Genomic DNA, 18,040 nt, shown 5'->3' with positions numbered 1-18,040 from the left:
AAAACTGGAAAATCTTTATGCCTTCAACGCCCAATACTACTCTATGTGCTCTCTGGTCAGTTTTGAATTGCTGAAAATCGCATATCGTACGCATCACTTACTGTTCAATAAGCGTTAAACACGTAAGTGACATTGTTCAAGGTTTTGCATAAGAGTCAATTCCAAGGGGTCGGACACTCAGCACATTGCACAGCACGGTTGCCAGATCGATAAGATTATAACGAATTTAACAAATCTTGCAGTTCGGCCAAGAGTTCGGCACTTGTACCGAAATCGACACAGTTCGGCTCGTTTCAAGTCGTCTAACATAAAAACGGCTGTGTCGAGGTCATTTCTAATAAAGTAAATTTGAGAATTAAGCTTAGAAGCTACCCGAAAAGAAAACAGTGCGAGAAAAAATCCTAAAAACTTTGTTTTTTTGAGCATTTCCTGACCTAGTTTTAGTCTATATTTTTTCAGCTGCATATTGCGATTATTATCTAAAATTTTTCTTTCGTAGGTTTAGTTGTGCGCCTAACAGTTGCGCGCAGCTCTGTTCTGGTTGCTCGCAGTCAAAGTATCTCTTTTACACTCACACGAAATCTCGTAAGAAACTGTCAACGCAAGAGTGATGAGAAAAGCAACAATATTTCTCTCTCGCTCATCAGCTGAATGCTAGGGTAGCTTGCTTTGTGTTTGCCCGTTCAAACATGGACAAATTTTTACAAACGCAATCAGCATTTAAATTTTATCATTTTCGGTTAACGTAAGACATTGTAACTGTGTTGTTTGTAAGTCTGTACGTAATAGAACAAAACAAAAGTTATCTAAGCAAAGAATAAGAGCATAAACATAGAAAACTTACACGTCCCAAGTAACCAGTGAGCACTTAAAGCAGCAGAAATCTAGCTTTTTATTAGCCTATGGTGCACACCATATCGTGCAGCATAGTTCAATATGCCTATAAAAAGCTGCTAGAAAGCCGGTTTTGGCGAAATATCCGGCTACATTAGTGCTCGGAGCTTTACAAAAGTCATAAAACGTAACGCCTGTTGCGTAACGGTAAAACGTCAAACATAAAAAAATGCGAAAAATATATTGTACATCCTTTTTTATCTTCCCTCTCTGTTATGCTTTTATGGTGTACTTTGTTGACGTTTCAAGATTGCTTTTTGTTATTTTCTTTTTCGGTTAGAATTGAACCGCCAGCCAATCTGTCGATAGGAATAGGAAAAGAGGAGTATAGGGCAACGCCTTTACCAGTTGATCTGTAAACGGTAGTTGCGAGTCAGCTGCCAATAGCTCTACTTAAATTACCGAAATTCTTAACTCGGATGTTTGATTTGCTTATCAAAGCGGAATGGAGGGAAAGATTTTGTTTTTCACATATCTTCCATAAGTTGCGCTTTGGGAGAATTACCTACCTTTTATTTTCTTTTTATGTGATGGCATACATGTATAGAAATATTTCTTGCATATTATCCGTATGCATATGCCCTATAGATTCGTGTTGATGTTTATTCAATCGGCGGTGCAGGATTTTGCGTAAGACAAAAAGAGAGGGAAGCATTTTTTCTGTTATCACGCGTACGTTCGCAAGGAGATTTCCTGCAAGTGTGAGCAGTGTTCAAAATCTCTTTTGATGCCGGTAACGGCAATAAAGCTTGCTTAGAGCATCTAATCAGCTTTTCATAGTGCTTCAAGTAAATATTAATTCAGCATTGAGAATGCCATTTTAAAGCTGCTATGCTTTGACAATGCTGAATTATATCTGGCAGCATGTAACTTGCAAATTTAGAGCAGCTTTCAAGCTTAATTCAGTGCTCAGCGGTTACCTGGGTAGGCTTTACTTGGGAAGCTAGAATTAATCGCATTCAAAATAATCTCTTCGTAGTGTGTAACGTTTGGTGGTATAAATGCGTTGTGCAACATTTCTGGCAACACAAGTCAGTATTTCCATCTCTTTTTTTCTTTAGTTTGAATGTACAATCAATGACGATGATTGCATCAACGGCTCAGACTATTCAGCGAAAGCAAGAAGCACAATAAACGTTGTTTCTCGCTCAGTTCGGTGCCATTGTGTAAAAGAAGGAAGATTTGCCCCTCCGTGAAAAAGTGAAAAATGTACTATTAGTTTTATTTTTCTAAGCCCATGTCTACTATAAATCGTTACTTTAATGTTAGGATTACTCGTATTGCCAATTTGTAAAACGTGAATCGCATTTGAATAACCCGAAAATCACTTCAAAAATATCGCATCGGAGGAAAACCTATTATTACTGTCAGCGTAATAGAGAAGGTGAACGAAGAGGTGCGGTGGCAAAGATTTCTTCCGAACAAGAACTAAATACATAGACAGCAATTTGTAGTTATGTACGTGTGTTATTCGTGTTACTGTAGTTTTGCTGTTTAGAAGTAGAACTGCTGCCGAATTTTTTCCGAAGTGTTATTAGTGTGGGTGTGTCAAGCAACACTCGGCCATCCCGTTTATGCGCTTTGCTAGGTTTATGCTGAAGTCTGGAGTGACGGGAGTGACCTAGAAATACGGCGGAGAAAGCAAGACAGGTAACTTCGGATACAAAACTGAGGTTTCTGGCAGGGTTGTAAACAGCGGTAGAAAATCAGCTAATAGGTATGCACGATTGATTTTGTGCAATTTCATTTTTTATAATCTAGAAATGCGTTTGTTCCGATTATTTGCTTCACAACTTCTTTTACATAAGCTAGTAAACAAAATACAATTGTCTCAGAATAGTAAATCTGTTAATTAGTAGGGAAATAGTCTTATTTTTCTGATTGCTACTTAATGATGCGACCATATTCACTCTAACTGTTACTCCCAAATGGGTTTCGAACATGCGGCCACTAGTTTGTTAGACCAGTGTCGAACCTCGACACAGATCTCACCAGATTATTAAATAGGTCCAACTGAATATGCTCATGCTGAATAATGCTGCGTAGCGTATGTATTATGATGCGAGCAATCATACGTTTTTCCGGTTTTCGCCCATTTTTGTCCTTATGTATTTTTAGTCGCCGCAAGACAGAAAATTTACACTCAACCGTTGCTGTTGTATTTGGCCACCTAGCCAGCGAGTGGCATTGGACGTTGAAACTCCTTTGCAAGACGCGGCACTGAATTTTTATGCTTTTTTTTTTAAGCATAAGGTCGGTCCAAAATATCCTCCAATACTTGTCTTTCATCTTCCATGATAATTTACTCAGAACTAGTACACATTTTTTTAAATAACAACTTAATAACTTTTTGTTCAATGAACCAAATTGCCAAATTGAAGAATGACAACCTGCGAGTCGTTCATGATTTAGCCTGCATCGAAACACGCAATATGAATTTTATTGACAGTATATTTTTTTATTAGAATGCTCATTATTTCATTGTTGCAAATACGGTATGGAGTTTCTCATTAGCTGGTTCAGGAATTTCACTGAACCGATGAGTAAAACGTTCAACACGACGAAAGCAGTTGGCTATTTTGCGAATGTTTTGTTATTCAAAATTCTGGATCATCCCTTACTCGTTATCACCAAAGTGAAAACTTACATATGTACTGTCTATGGCTAGGTATGTGCTTTTACATCTTTAGGTATAAATCTAATATCCACAAAAAATCCGTAATTCTTGAGGTTCGTTTGACGTTTTCTACAGAACAACTGAATGTTTGAATCAAACTGTACAGAGCAAGCTTGCATGTTACGTAGGGCTTGTTGGACCAACCACAATGGTTAATATAAAATTTTAGAGTTCAGGTTTATATATACAGTTTTCATATCCTCTTCAAATGCCTGAAACCTGAAATGTGGAGGCGACAATTGAAAAAGCGATCAGGTCTTGTTATCGCACAGAAACAACTAAAATATGAAAATCAGAAATTTTAAATGTGTTATTAGTAGATAAAATTTGTCTTATTTAAAAAATTTTGATATCTCTTTTTGATGTTTATATTTTATATATAAGCAAGTATTTGGATTAGAACAATTAACTTAAAGATTTCTTTCGAAATTTCATAATGTCGGTACAATTAATCGGCCATTGGATAATAATTTATGCCCTATTCTTCCTATTCCTAGATCTGGCAACACGCATTGCCGTAGCAGATTTCTGTACGAGGCCAGCAGCAACCAGACAGCGAGAAGTAAAGCTGGCCTACAAGAGTAGTGTGGAAGCCAATAGCGAGAGCCAGCGCTATAGACAGTACTCATGGGGTGGAAGAGCAGAGAACAAGCAATGCTGTTCAAAAGTTAAAAAATGGCCGCACCGAATTCGACATCGACTCGCCGCACTGTCTCTGCCGATGGACTACAACTGCTGGACGATCGCCTCCTTTGTTCGTTCGCAATGAAATCAAGTGCGTAGTGTGTGAAGAGTGCATTGGAATATTGTGTTGCAATATTAAAACGACCGAAAAAAGCTTAAGCTCAGCCATCAGCAAAGAAAGGCCACTAGAAAGGTCTGTGATTTTTTTTTTCGTATTCCTATAAGGCTCTGAAAAGTGAAATGTGTCTGCTTGTTGGAAGATTTGCTATGTCATAAGCCAGTTAACGAATAAGTGCAAGTGAATTAGCTTTCGGAAATTTTTTTTTTGCAATGTCTATCCGGATGGATATTTTGGTTCCGGATGAGCTGGTAGTGGTTAAAGAGCGAACCTGCAGCTCCGGCCGGGAGTAAAGGAACCAGAGAAGAACCAGCTCATACTTGTGTGGAGAGGAGAAAGGAAGCAGCTGGAAAATCGATTTCTACTACTAGTGCATACAACAGGACTTGTATCTGTCAAACCAGGGAAAAGAGCGAAAAAGCACAGATCTACTTTTGGATGGTTTAAAATATCAACAACAAAAAATAGCATACGCGAGAAAAAATGCCGAGTGCTTCATTTTCCTCATCCCGGTCGTATGTAAGACGTTCCCGCAGGAAGGGAAATCGGATTCCGCTACCGTCGAGAACATCAGGTAAGGAAGGAAGAAAGGGGAAGAGAACAATAAAACCAGAAATTATTCTAGCATCAGAAACCGACTGTAAAAATAATCGTTTCGGGCTTTTCCAGCTTTGTTACTTTTTTTGTGATTGGATGTTGGCAGATGAAGATCTCATGATAAAACATTCAGCCGAGCTAGGGTAAAAACATTTTAAATATAGCTTACATTGAGTAAAAATCGATGTTTGAACTAACGATGATTGTTTTAACTGGACATGCTAGGCATTTAAAAAAGTGGTGTAACTGTGCGGAAATAGCAAAGCATAGCATAAATTAAAAAAAATCTATCAACTAGATTGGAAATTGTTTGGCAAAACTAACATATAAATACCTACATCACCTAAATTAAAATGGTAACACATCATTAGGGGTATTCACGTAGCGCTTGCTATGTTGCGTATACAATGTATTCCGTCACTGCCACTATTCGCATAACAGTCCCAGTTTCTATGGAAATGCAACTGTTATGGAAATAGCGGTAGTATAAATATGCAATACATCGTATACGCAACTTAGCAAGCGCTCCGTGAATACTCCCATTATTTCTCTCGACGACCCAATTGTATATAATATAACCGGTTATATCCTAGCGTATAAAATTCAACATGTAATTTCAATGCATCACCGGGTCATAATGGGTTAACATTAACAACTCTTTAGTTGTAGGTTTTTCTACGGGATTGTTACCTACGAATACGAACCATTTTGCGAAATTTTTAACTTATTAGTTAAAATTTGACAGTTCGATGGTTATTCACCTTCTGTTGAAGATAACCCTGCTCTGAAGCATGGTTATTTTTGACAGTTCGATGGTTTATTCTGAGAACCAATGAGATATGCCACAGGTGAGGGAAGAACTTCGATGTATTTCACTGATTTTTCCTTGAATTTTCTTTTCACCAATGTATGGATGTTTAACATATAACAAATTTGTTTATTCAACCCGAAATGAAATGAGATAAACTTTATCTATTTATGCTCCTATTTGAGCAAATCCAACCTGGACTAAATAAATAAATTCGCTGTTACAGAAACATATCTTCATCCTCACCTTATAATATAAGCATATATTATATGCTTTCATTGCGTAAAACAACTATCAATCTGTCAAATATGAAATGGTTAGCATCCTGAACTGATTTTAACTACTCGATCTCGAGGAGAAATAACCATCGAACTGTCAAATTTAACTAAAAAGTTAAAAATTTCGCGAAATGGTTCACAGCCTAAAAATTTTAATGCTCAGCAAAGCACCCGTACTGTAGAGCGCGTAATTATCATAACATGTATTTCGCATTGAGTATAGATAACACATTTATTAATTTAGTGGTTCTTGTACTATTGTGCACTCAGTCAATCAGTCGAAACACATTAGGACCAGTGTGTTTGAAGTCATTTTCGTTTAATTACTACGCGGTGGGGTAACAATCGACGCTCTCGAGAGTGATCAATATTTCTCATGGTCTACAACGTCATATACAGTAGAATTTCGAATTTGGCAACAAATGCGTGTCACCTATGTTGCCAAAATCGAAAACGTGCCAAAATGGAGACCCTTTTTCGATATGAAAAAATTTAATGTAAATGCTTTGGAAATTGACTAAATATCATTAATCAACGATTGCAACCATTTTATGTTTAAAAAGTCCGACAATCCTATCCTATCCGCTGCCAATCCGTCCGGTGCAAATAAGTTATTGGCACTCTGCGGTAAGACGTAGTCCTACGGTAATAAAAATATTATTGTTCGAAACCACATAACTTTTTTTCATGAACATACTGAGGGCATCATCTCTTCGTCATTTGAAGCATGTATGCGGAAATTGATTGATATTTAAGCATATTTTTGGAAGTGAAATATCTTGTGTTGCCAAAAAAGAATACTTTTGTTGCCAAAATCGAGACATGCCAAAATCAAACCATGCCAAATTCGAAATACAACTATATTCCAATTCATACATTTTTCATTCCTCACAATAAACATTTACTCCTCCTAAAAAGCAAAATGGAATTCTTCCGTATTGAACGAGGGCGGCGTAAAATGTCGAGTTGAGTCAATAATCTAAAGGCAATCATTTCGTGAGATCATTGTTGATCTGAGCACGTCTTGAAGCGGAATCTGCGGGGAATTCATCTTACTCGAGCCCCTTTGTCTCTGAGTCACTTGTACATCTGTTATTGTAACCAAAATTCTCATACCATCCGACAAGATACAAAATCCTTTTTCTTCATGTGAATGTATACCCTTCATCAGCTCTCTCTTTCTGTAGTCTCAGCCACCTGTAAATCTGTCTTCTTTTCGGTAATGCCTGTAAAGCGAGATAGAACCTCCCCTTTATCAATGGCCACCCAATTTCCCCTTTCAGAAATCTCCTCTTATCGTCCAGGCACTAACAGCTGCTATCGTTCTAAATACAAGAGAAACACGCCCCTTTAACGATTGGAACCTTCTTCCCCTTGTAAGAAACGGGCTGTTTCTTTGGGTTGACAAAAGAACCTGTGCTGATTTTTTTATGTCAAAAAACATGTTTCGTTCTTGAATCGATCGCAGGATTCCACACTCAAAACACCCAGAGCTCGTCGGTCATTCTCTCCTCCAACATATACGTTTCAGTATCGTACAGTACCAAATCGGGAGGGTTAGCGTCTTATATAGTGCGGGGTTCGTACAAACTTGTAGGCTGCGGAACGTCAACTGGCTACTCTGTGACGGCCAGGTTTGCAGCCGCTATCCCTCTTTTACTTCACGGCTCACATCGTTGTTGCAGGCCGCTAATGTAATAAGATAGACGTATTCATCAACCAATTCGAAAATATCTTCGTCTGTCCCGACCGCAGTTGCAACACCCGAAGGGCTACTACACTCTTTATCAATTACCGTATTCCGTTTTGGTAAAGTTTATGACAAGCTCTAACCTCGCAACTTCTTCTGGAAATTGCGTATAAGCCTCTTTCACAACTCTACTCAACTCTCTGTAATTTATCAGCAATGTCTTATATCCAAAAATCAAATGTAGTAATGTAGGGGGATAATCAAATGTAGTATAAAAATTAACGGAGGATAGTACGCATATCTCTAGTTGGCTTATCAAAGAAAAATTTTTCCACCAATATTTAGTGGTTAATATGTGGCTTCAAAATCCAGTCGAGCCACCCAGTTGGCTTCGAGGTACAATGCTAATATAACATAGCAAGTTGATGTATGTTCGAATCTCGGATCAGTAGGATTGTTACACTAGCGTAATTGTTCTGTACTCTAGCTAGCCGGCTGCGAAGTCTTTCGATAAAGAAGGATCAAGTCTGAAAGATGTCTGAAAGACGAACAATAGCGTTTTATACTTTGATCGAAAGGTTTTGATCTGTGGTTCATGAAAATATAATTTATTGTATTGGCTCTAAAATCCGTGATTTCATTCTTTTGACATTAATCAACTATATTACTATTGTGGATGACGCTGGCTAGGCTATTCCTCTTCGGTTGGGTATTCGTACCACTTCGTCCAGTATTTTGAACTATTGTGGTGTGCCCCGTTTATTTCTTTTACTGTGCGTTACAAGCTTATCTATCACTTATTGAGGAAGTAGGCTGGTAACTTGAGCGAGACAAGTGCCAATCAGGAATAACTTGGTTTATGAACCTTGTTATTATGATCGTCGACGCAAACCAGATCCTCCTAGGCTCAGGCCCTTTTTGAGCTACTGCAGTCTGCGTCTTATTAGTGCTCCACAATTGCAGTGCAAGTGTTCCGAGGTTAAATATCATCTTATACGGAACCGAGATTCCCAAGATATTTACTCGGACAGTGTGTCACAAGACCGGTATGCGTGCAGGAATCTCTCTTATTGAGACTCAGCAACTTTTGAGTAACCTTAATACTCGGCGTTATATTTTTTTTTGATTGTTTGAACGGTTGTACAGCTATCTAATTGGCCACGACTGTTCGGCTCTCCCATTGTTTCAGCTCACTCTTCAGCACACAGAAACGTCCTGTTCCTCCCCTATTCTCATCTCCGGCCCTTCGTTTCTTTGTTTTCCGGCAGAGAGAGGCTGCTCGGTAAGATATGGTCCACTGCATCAGTGACCGGCTTAATGCAGCAAGGGCAAATTACTGTGGAGGGCGCCCTGGTACTACACAGTTTTCGTTGCGGCTGAGTATTCATAGAACCCCCTCCAGTATTCATCCCTCGGCACGGGTCGCGTGACATTGGTCGCGTGAGATTAGGGGTGTATCCATTCAGGTCTCTACGTAATAGTCATGGATAACAGCTGTTAAAACCATCCTCCTTTTAGGGGCTTTGGACCCTCTGCTCTGGTAGTCAGTAACTTCAGGTTCATTCGAACATGCCTCTACAGAGATCCGTCATTTGCAGGCGGAGTTGGCTAGGCTATTAGTAAAGCTGCTATCTGATGTTTATGGCACTGACTGGTGACGATGCTTGCTATCGATAATTTATTTTTAAATCCATTTATTTTCATGAATTCAGATACCTATTATTTTGCGGAAAAATACCAAAAGTGAGTGTATGGACATGCGAATTATGAAGTTAGTCAATAACCGTTAAAAGATACTAAAGCGTTGTACAATGGTACTGTGTTAATAATTTAAGAATGTACATACATGGTACGCCCAGTTAGCTTTGAAGTACGATGTTCATCTAGCAAGCCAATCATCGTATGTTCAAATCTCGCCTAGGGCGGTGCTGCTAGAGTTAATATAGAATCGCTGCACACTAGCACCGCAATTGTCTTGTACTCCTATAACCGGTCAAATCTCAAAGATGTTTAAGCCCAAGGCTTATATTTGCTATGATACACTCTGGCTGAACAGAAAATGAAGTCTTGCGTGGTTGGACTGAAAATGGGGTTTTGAGTGCTCTAGTTAGTCATACTCTTTAAGATTCAGAATTTGAAATTGTCGACGATATACACGCAGAGTATGAAAGGGAGTGTTCGTGGTATCGAGTATAGATCGCTAAGATCAGGTTTTTTTCATATTTGTGACGTTTATATCACGAAATCCTTACCACTTAGAACGATGCTTCCTTCTCCAAAAATATACACGAGCATAGATCTTCAAGGCTACTTTTGGTATTTGACATAATTTGCTCGCTAGGTGGTGTTAATGAGTCAATAACCATCTTCCTTGCTGTCTTAAATTTATTAATTCTCTTCGTTTAAATCGTTCTTACTCACGAAAAAGTTGATTAGATAGACAAGATCTGCTGTGAACATTGTCTTGTGACAGATAAAACCTGCGACAAATAGTGTTGTTTAGAATTTGATCGCTAGGTGGCACTGGTGCTCTATTCGTTTTATTACCACTCGGGGAGAAATAACTACCGAGCTGTCAAGTTTTAACTAAAAGTTAACAATTTCGCGAAATGGTTCACAGCCTTAGTCGCTTTTATGTTAACAAACCCAATTCATCGAGTGTTTTGAGTGAGTGAGTATTCATTGACATACGCAAATATATTTCATGATTGACAAGTACATACGTACAGACGTACAGATGTATGGCTTTTAACTGAACAGACTAACAATATTTTAACAAGACCAAAACCCTTCTACATACCTAGTTGGTCACATGGTCACAGTATATATGATCACAGCTTGAACAGCCTACAGTTAGTAGTCCTACGTAGCCTTAGAGTGCTTTTTGAAAAAAGCGACGTCGCGAATTTTATTACAATTGAAGCTTAGCTCTTTTTTGCTCATGTAGAACTGTGCATTCAACTATAGTAATATGCGTCGCATCGTAAGTCGATTTTGTCCTGCCTTTACTCTCGCAAAGCTTTACGTTTACTTGCAATCCAAAGCAGCAGCTGCAGAGGTCGCTTTTAGCCATTATGATCGTCGGCACAGATTCGTCGGTGTGCTCGAAATGAGAAAACCAGGGAGTGGGAGGAGAGGCCAAGAAAACTGCATTTTTTGTTTTTCTACTGTTCTGTGTGTTGCTGCTTTTCGATGTTCGTTTTCATTATACTTACTTGTTTCCGTTCTCATCGCACGTATTTAATCCCTTTCATTCCGTGAGTTACACTCTGTGTGGTTGGGTCTTGAACTTGTTTTGTATTTCTTGAACTTTTGTGTTTATTCACTGTCAAAAGGGGTGTGTATTGAGACCAGACGGAGTGTGTCATGCAGTTGTGGCTAAAATTTATAAAATCTAATGTATATATTCACACAATATTGATAAAAGGTGAGTATGTAGCAAGATCATACGACCTGTTAGTGCATACTGAAGTGAGTGTTTTATTTCTATATGACTCTGCCGGTTTCTATTATTTTGGTAGCATAAATTCTAATTGCAAATAACATCAATCTAAATGATGTAAATTCTGCCATGTTTGAAATTTTTACTAAAAACTAACATTATGAAGAACGATTTTAGTTCCTAGAATAATTACATTAAAAGAAAAACTTCTTTTCAAGTTTCTATTCAATGGAGGTTAGCTGTTAGCTGGTTGTGGATAAGTCATTCAACGGTACAAACTAATTGCTCCAGTGCATTATATCCTCGGATAAAGCAGTATATCATAAGCGAATCCAGTACGAGATTGATGGGTTGCAATAGTACTAACTTGGATTAATCGTTTCTAATGAAAATAGTTAAGCGGAACAGTGTTGCAACGCTGTGAAAATGAGCCAAAAAAGCAAGGAGTCAAATGACCCCTTCACGGCACGTTTAGTGTTAAAAAGGAAGGTGCGTGCAAGCTCTTCTACATTATGGGTAACGAGGAAAAGAAGCATTAGTGGTGCATGATGTACTAATCTCGCTTCTGCTAGCTGACTTTTGAAAGATGATCGTATTATAACTTTTCATTCCGCGCAAGGCGAGCAAGATCTTGCAGACCGAAGGTGAATGAAAATGTATGTTGAATAAAGCTGTTGACGTGAAGCACATCATTGGTTCAAGTAGATGAATGTGTGCATAAATGAGTTTTTGTTATTGGCAACAATTTCCAGTTCTTGTTTAAATAATAGGCAAAAAACAAATCATTGATTAAGCGTGTAGGGCGCCATATCTCTGCATATTAGCGTTGGTAAGAGGAAATGCTGTTCAACTTAGGGACTATTTTGGCTCGTTTCATTATCCCTGATTTTTATTTTCAGGTATAATAAGTTTAAGTTGTCACGTAGTTTTGGAGCCGTAAATCTCGCATGTGCATAGTATTTTTTGATATAAATTAAATTATGGTTGTATATGATCACCATTGGCATTATATTAAATTTGTTAAAAAGGTATTTTTTATATCTTAATTTTCGTAATTACTGGCTTTACAAGAAAATTTTCGAATATCCAGGTTAGTCTCATATAACATACATTATCCATCTAGCTCCCCCCATCTACTAACAACAATTCCTTTCCCGAAATACTTGTGAAGATGCAGAGGATTCCCTGATCTTTAGTAGCAATAAGCATTGAACTGACATTTAAATTTAAATTAAATTGACAGTTCGATGATTATTTCGCTTCGAGTGGTTGTAATCAGTTCAGAATGCGAAACATTTCAAATTTTGACAGACTGATAGTTGTTTTGCATGCAATGAGAGCATATAAGGCGAGGAAGAAGATATGTTTCTGTAACATTGAATTTGTTTATTCAATCCGGGTTGGAACTGTATGAATTTTTGGTGTTCATTTGCTCTTATTTGATAGATAAAATTCATCTCATTTCAACCCGGGTTGAATAAACAAGTTCGTTATACGATAAGCGTCCATGCATTGGTATAAAAAATCTAAGGAAAAATCAGCGAAACACATAAAAGCTCTCTTCCTCACCTGTGCATATCTTATTGGTTCTCAGAATAACCATCGGACTGTCAATAATAACCATGCTTCAGAGCAAGGTTATTGTCGACATAAGGTGAAATTACTATCGAACTGTCAAATTTTAACTAAAAAGTTAATAATTTCGCGAAATGGTTCACAATCTTAGGTACAACACAATATAGGTACCCTGATCAAATACATCTTGTTATATATTTATATTGAAAAACATATTAACATGATGATATGTACAAGAATCTCAACAAATCTTTACTTTAAAAACGAAATAAAAAAAGTAATCAGAGTGCTTGGCATCGAGAAACTCAGCTTGCACTGAATTTATAGAGCCTTCTCAAAGTCCGAGATGATGTATACCGGATCCAAATCGACATCAGTTAGGGCATGTTGCTACATCGTCGTAATTGCCTATTCCCGTCCTACGCAACACACATAATTAAAAATATCAGCATTTTTATGACACACAATGCAAAACTAGTTATTCCCTAATATTTTAGTTAGTTGTCTATCATACGCGATCAAGCAAAGTGAGCTGAGATCTATTTAAATGCTTTTTATCATTAAAGAAGTCCTACCAGCCAAATTTCCTACGTTTTTTGTGCGACGAAGAAGACAATGTCGACTAATCGTTTTAATTTCCGTCATACATAAATGAAAGTAACTCACGCAAGGTATTGTCGTTATTCTACAGCCAGGAAAACTTGCCTGGCCTGCAGAAAAAAGGGTAGAATAACATTTGTCATGCCGTCCTACAGAAATACATGCGCATTAGCTTCGTAAACATTGTTGAGATTTTTAGTTCGGACGATGAAAAATTTTGATGGACGGATTTTAAAACGGTACGACGAGTGTTAGAAATAAAGTCAGTTGCGTTATTTCAATAATATGCTTTAATAGTCGCTTTCCAGTGATTTCAAAGTTCACGGATCGGAAGGTAAGTGTGTTTTAGTCAAATCAGCACAAGAACTTTTGGAGTATTCATTAAATCCATCCAATAAGTGATGAAAATTAGAATGGCTTTACTTATTGCGACGGGAATTAGAAAAAAACCCTACTTCTAGAAAAATTTAAAATCATATTTAATATGACTATAATGTAGTTTACATTAGTCCTTGATCTAATGATCTGATATAGTCCTACGTCATCCTTTCGTACAACTTTACGGGCTGTATACCTTGTAGTTTTTGGTAAAGGAGGGCGAAGAAGAGCGGAAAGGTGAGGAGGGGGGATATTGGTAACTACGCTTAACAAATAGTCTTATTGACTCCTTCCTTCCGCCAATTGACGAGGGTGTGAAAGTGAATGCAAAATACTATCTAGAAATGGTCTTAGGACAAAATTTGATGCCTTACGTTTAGGGAATGTATGGTAAAAATTATTACTGCTTTCAACAGGATGGAGCTCGAGGCCATACTGCAAATCTTGCCAGACGCGGTGCAAAGCCAATCTGATGGATTTCATATCGAAAAACGAATGACCTCCAAGTTCTCATGATTTGAACCAACTGGATTTTTGTATATTGGGGTAGGGGAAGGCGGGGTAAGACGGCCCCCCTAAACGAATCTATTGCTAGCATAAAATGTGTACGAAAATTCAGCTTTTCTTGTTACACACAAGGAAAAGCATTCATCTATCTACCATTAAAAAGTATATAAAGAATTAATTAGTCTATTTTTCCGTGAATTATCATCAATTTTCGAAACGTCTAAAGATTACTCGTTCACAACCAGGCGGGGTAAGAAGAACCGACAAAGGGGTAAGACGGACCATGGCGGAATAAGGCGGATTGTGGCAGATTTGAAGGTTTCTTTGAGTTGTAAACACAATTTCAATATTATTAACCCCTGTAAGGTCTACATCATTTTTAACACCGCAAAATTTACTAAAATGGCCATAACTTTTTTATTTTTCAATATTTTTTCACCAAATTTGGGAATTTTGCCGAAAATATTTTCTATTTTCATAATATCTATAGATAATGGCCATATGTCATATGGTCCCGGAGTTATTCCGGAGTTCCCTGGGGGACTTTTTTAGATAAAGTTGCCAAATATATAAAATTTGTTTGAAATCTGTTGAATTTTGTAAACATATCATCGACTGTGGACATATCAGTTACTTTGTCGCAGTTAGGAGCCATGGTGCGCGCCACCCGGATCCGGGAGGACACTATAAATCTGGAACCGGTTCCCGTAACGGGACATTTCAGCATCAGTAAAGCATGTCGTGTCGCATATCAAAAAACATCAGCATTCGACAAAATAGGGATTGGTGATCATCTCATGTCTCTCAGAGGCCGTATGGCCGGTTCCGGGTCCGGGGAGGGTTTCTTTTCTGATTCAAGCACGGAACGGATTTCGGAGGAACCTGTCCGGGACCTGAAATCGGCCATATGGCCTCTGAGAGAAATGAGATGATCGCTAACCGCTATTTTGTCGAATGATGATGTTTTTTGATATGCGACACAACATGCTTTACTGATGCTGAAATGTCCCGTTACGGGAACCGGTTCCGGATTTAAAGTGTCCCCCCGGATCCGGATGTTGCGCACCATGGCTCCTAACTGCGACAAAGTAACTGATATGTCCACAGTCGATGATATGTTTACAAAAATCAACAGATTTCACACAAATTTTAGATATTTGGCAACTTTATCTAAAAAAGCCATATCTCGGTCCCCCAAGGAACTCCGGAATAACTCCGGGACCATATGACATATGGCCATTATCTATAGATATTATGAAAATAGAAAATATTTTCGGCAAAATTCCCAAATTTGGTAAAAAAATATTGAAAGATAAAAAAGTTACGGTCATTTTAGTAAATTTTGCGGTGCTAAAAATGATGTAGACCTTAGAGGGGTTAACTAAGTAAGAACAAGTTCTTAAGGGGTTTTTAGGTACATGCTAAAAGAAGGTACGGTCATCTGGGGCGAGATTGTGCCAAAAAAAGCATATATTTTTGTTCTTTATCTCAGTATACACACAATTTAGGAACTAAGTTAATTTCAAACCTGTCAACATATACTAAATTGTTCAATTAACAACTACCGTAGAGACGGTTTAGTTACAATGAAACCTAATTTTACTGGAAGTGCATGAACTTTGGCACAATCTCACCCCTTCTAGGGGGTGACATTGTGCCAAAAACATAAAGTTAGGCTAAAAACCTAAACAGTGAACATTAGCATGTTTATAAACAATACACATAAAAATCAGTATAAAGTAGTTCACAGGGGGCCGTCCATGAACTAAGTGGACTATTAGGGGCAGGGGGTCGGCCAAAAACAACGCATCATAAGTTCAAAAGTATGAACGAAAATAACCCTGAGAGGTCTGAAATAACTAAAAATGGGTTCGTAGTCAATGGACAACCTTCACAAACTGCTCAGATAGATCCGGAGCAATATTACTGTCTTGAGCAGATCCCGAGTCATTTTTCGAAGCAGACTTACTTTTATTCGATCTTGCCTTACTTGGCTTAGGAATTGTCAGCTGATTAGCTGGTCGAACACATTGCAACCAATACCATTCCACTTCGGTAATCGTTTTGTCGACCCCGGCGCAGGAAAAATGAGCCCATTGCTCATAATTCGTGCACTGAACCCAGTTGATATCTTGGGATTCTTCTTTATTACAGTAAACGCATAATGCATGAACAGCGGGTATAGTATCGTTGCCATCCATCTCATTGTCTTTGGAATTGCGATGGGCCATTCTTCGACGAACAACTTAATCCGAAGAAATTATAAACTTCTTTGTAAATCGACGTATTTAGTTTGCCGATCAAAGCTAGAGAGTTTATTTCTTTAATTAGCACAGGATAAGTATAATTTTAATAAAGTGCTAACCTTTGCGTTGACCGTATTGTAAATTTTAACGTGTTTGTTCTGTTCCGTGTACATTGTATATAAATGTAATTTGTTGCGTTCAATTAGCATGTAAATTATTCATTTTTTAATCACCTTATCGTCGATACAATATATTCAATCACTTTCTTGCCTTCAACCTATTTTAATCTCTTTCTTACCTTCAATTTATTTCCACCTCCTCAATGTGCTAACTCACTTAACCTTCTTTTCGTTTGACAACTATTACTTTTCCTCTTCTGTCATCTATTACTTATTTATCTCCACCCTCTAGAAATCCCAACCTCAAGCGGTGTTTCCAACAAAACCTATGAATTGACAAATAAGAAAAAATATTTCGAAATTTTTCAATGGGCATACTTTTTCGGACTCTTCTTTGGAGTTTTCCACCACTGCAAAATTTTATGGCAAACATTTGTAATATAATATTTTTCCTAAAAAAATATTTTGCGATGAATTGTTTAAAAGTTCAAAAATTTTCCCTTGGAGTTTTCTGGGAAAATAGGGTGATCTAGTGTGATCCATCTATTTTGGACGGAAGTATCCAAAGTAAAGTAGGTACGCGTAACGCACATTGTTAAAAACAATTTAAATTTTATTCTCACTGCATATTAGTAAAACTAGAACTTTTCAATAGTTTTGAATAAATCGTTCAAAAGTGGCCCATGATTAAAATACTTTCGAACTAAGAATATATATGTTTATGAGCCATTCCGCTCGTTGATCGAATCAGTTGTCTGGTTCCTTGAAAATACGAGAAGCAATAATGGACGATGTTTGCCGTCATCTCTGTAATTGACCGTACCTTCATCCGCGTGTTCTTGTAGAATAGAAAGTTACCGGTAACTTATACTGCTCATGACCGTTTTTTGTATCATAATTTCAACAATTCGTTTTCAGACCTGCCTAAAAGATACTCGACTGCTGTGATGTTTAATGCTCTTAGCTCATGGTAACTGCACACCAATTACTCTGTTCGCGAGGACTTTATCTGTCCTCTGCTTTGCAGCTATACCTTGGCAGTGCATAACGCATGTTGCTCTGTAGCTGTGCTTCAATCGTTGTTCATATAAGTAATATCCTACCATATGGTAATGCTTTGATTTGTTTAGTGACCCCTGAATAATGTAAATCACAATTATTACTCACTAAGTATAAGTATCTCTTTTATAATTAGCCGCATGTGAAACATCCATCACGCGTTATGCTTTATGCTGACTAATTGCTAAGTTCTTCACCGACGGATCCTATGCACGTGATGTAGGTTCAATGTGATGTTCTGTTTTGAATTTGTTTCTCTTTGGTAGAAGTGGTTTTATTCGGAAATGTATTTGCTATATTGTTTGTAAAAATGCGCTGTGGTTGACGGTGTATTATTATAATGACGCGTAATTCATTTGATGAAAATT

The 18,040-nt window shown here is 37.7% G+C and overlaps 1 protein-coding gene across 2 annotated transcripts in view; it reads left to right on the top strand.

Annotated features, from left to right (window-relative positions):
* Nucleotides 1–2,094: 2,094 nt before the first annotated feature.
* The window catches only part of LOC128733000 (F-box only protein 11), a 28,155-nt gene continuing 12,209 nt past the window's right edge, over nt 2,095–18,040 (top strand). The window contains exons 1-2 of one of the 2 annotated variants that reach the window (XM_053826521.1): nt 2,095–2,290; nt 4,069–4,947. In XM_053826521.1, coding sequence (XP_053682496.1) covers nt 4,857–4,947 — 91 coding nt within the window. In that variant the 5' untranslated portion in view covers nt 2,095–2,290; nt 4,069–4,856. Of the gene's footprint in view, nt 2,545–4,068; nt 4,948–18,040 lie in introns of both variants that reach the window. The other variant, XM_053826520.1, reaches the window with a different exon arrangement.

The sequence above is a fragment of the Sabethes cyaneus genome, chromosome 1 (genome assembly GCF_943734655.1).
Source record: "Sabethes cyaneus chromosome 1, idSabCyanKW18_F2, whole genome shotgun sequence".
In the NCBI taxonomy this organism is placed as follows: Eukaryota; Metazoa; Arthropoda; class Insecta; order Diptera; family Culicidae; genus Sabethes; species Sabethes cyaneus.
This window is presented reverse-complemented; position numbering and strand designations above follow the sequence as displayed.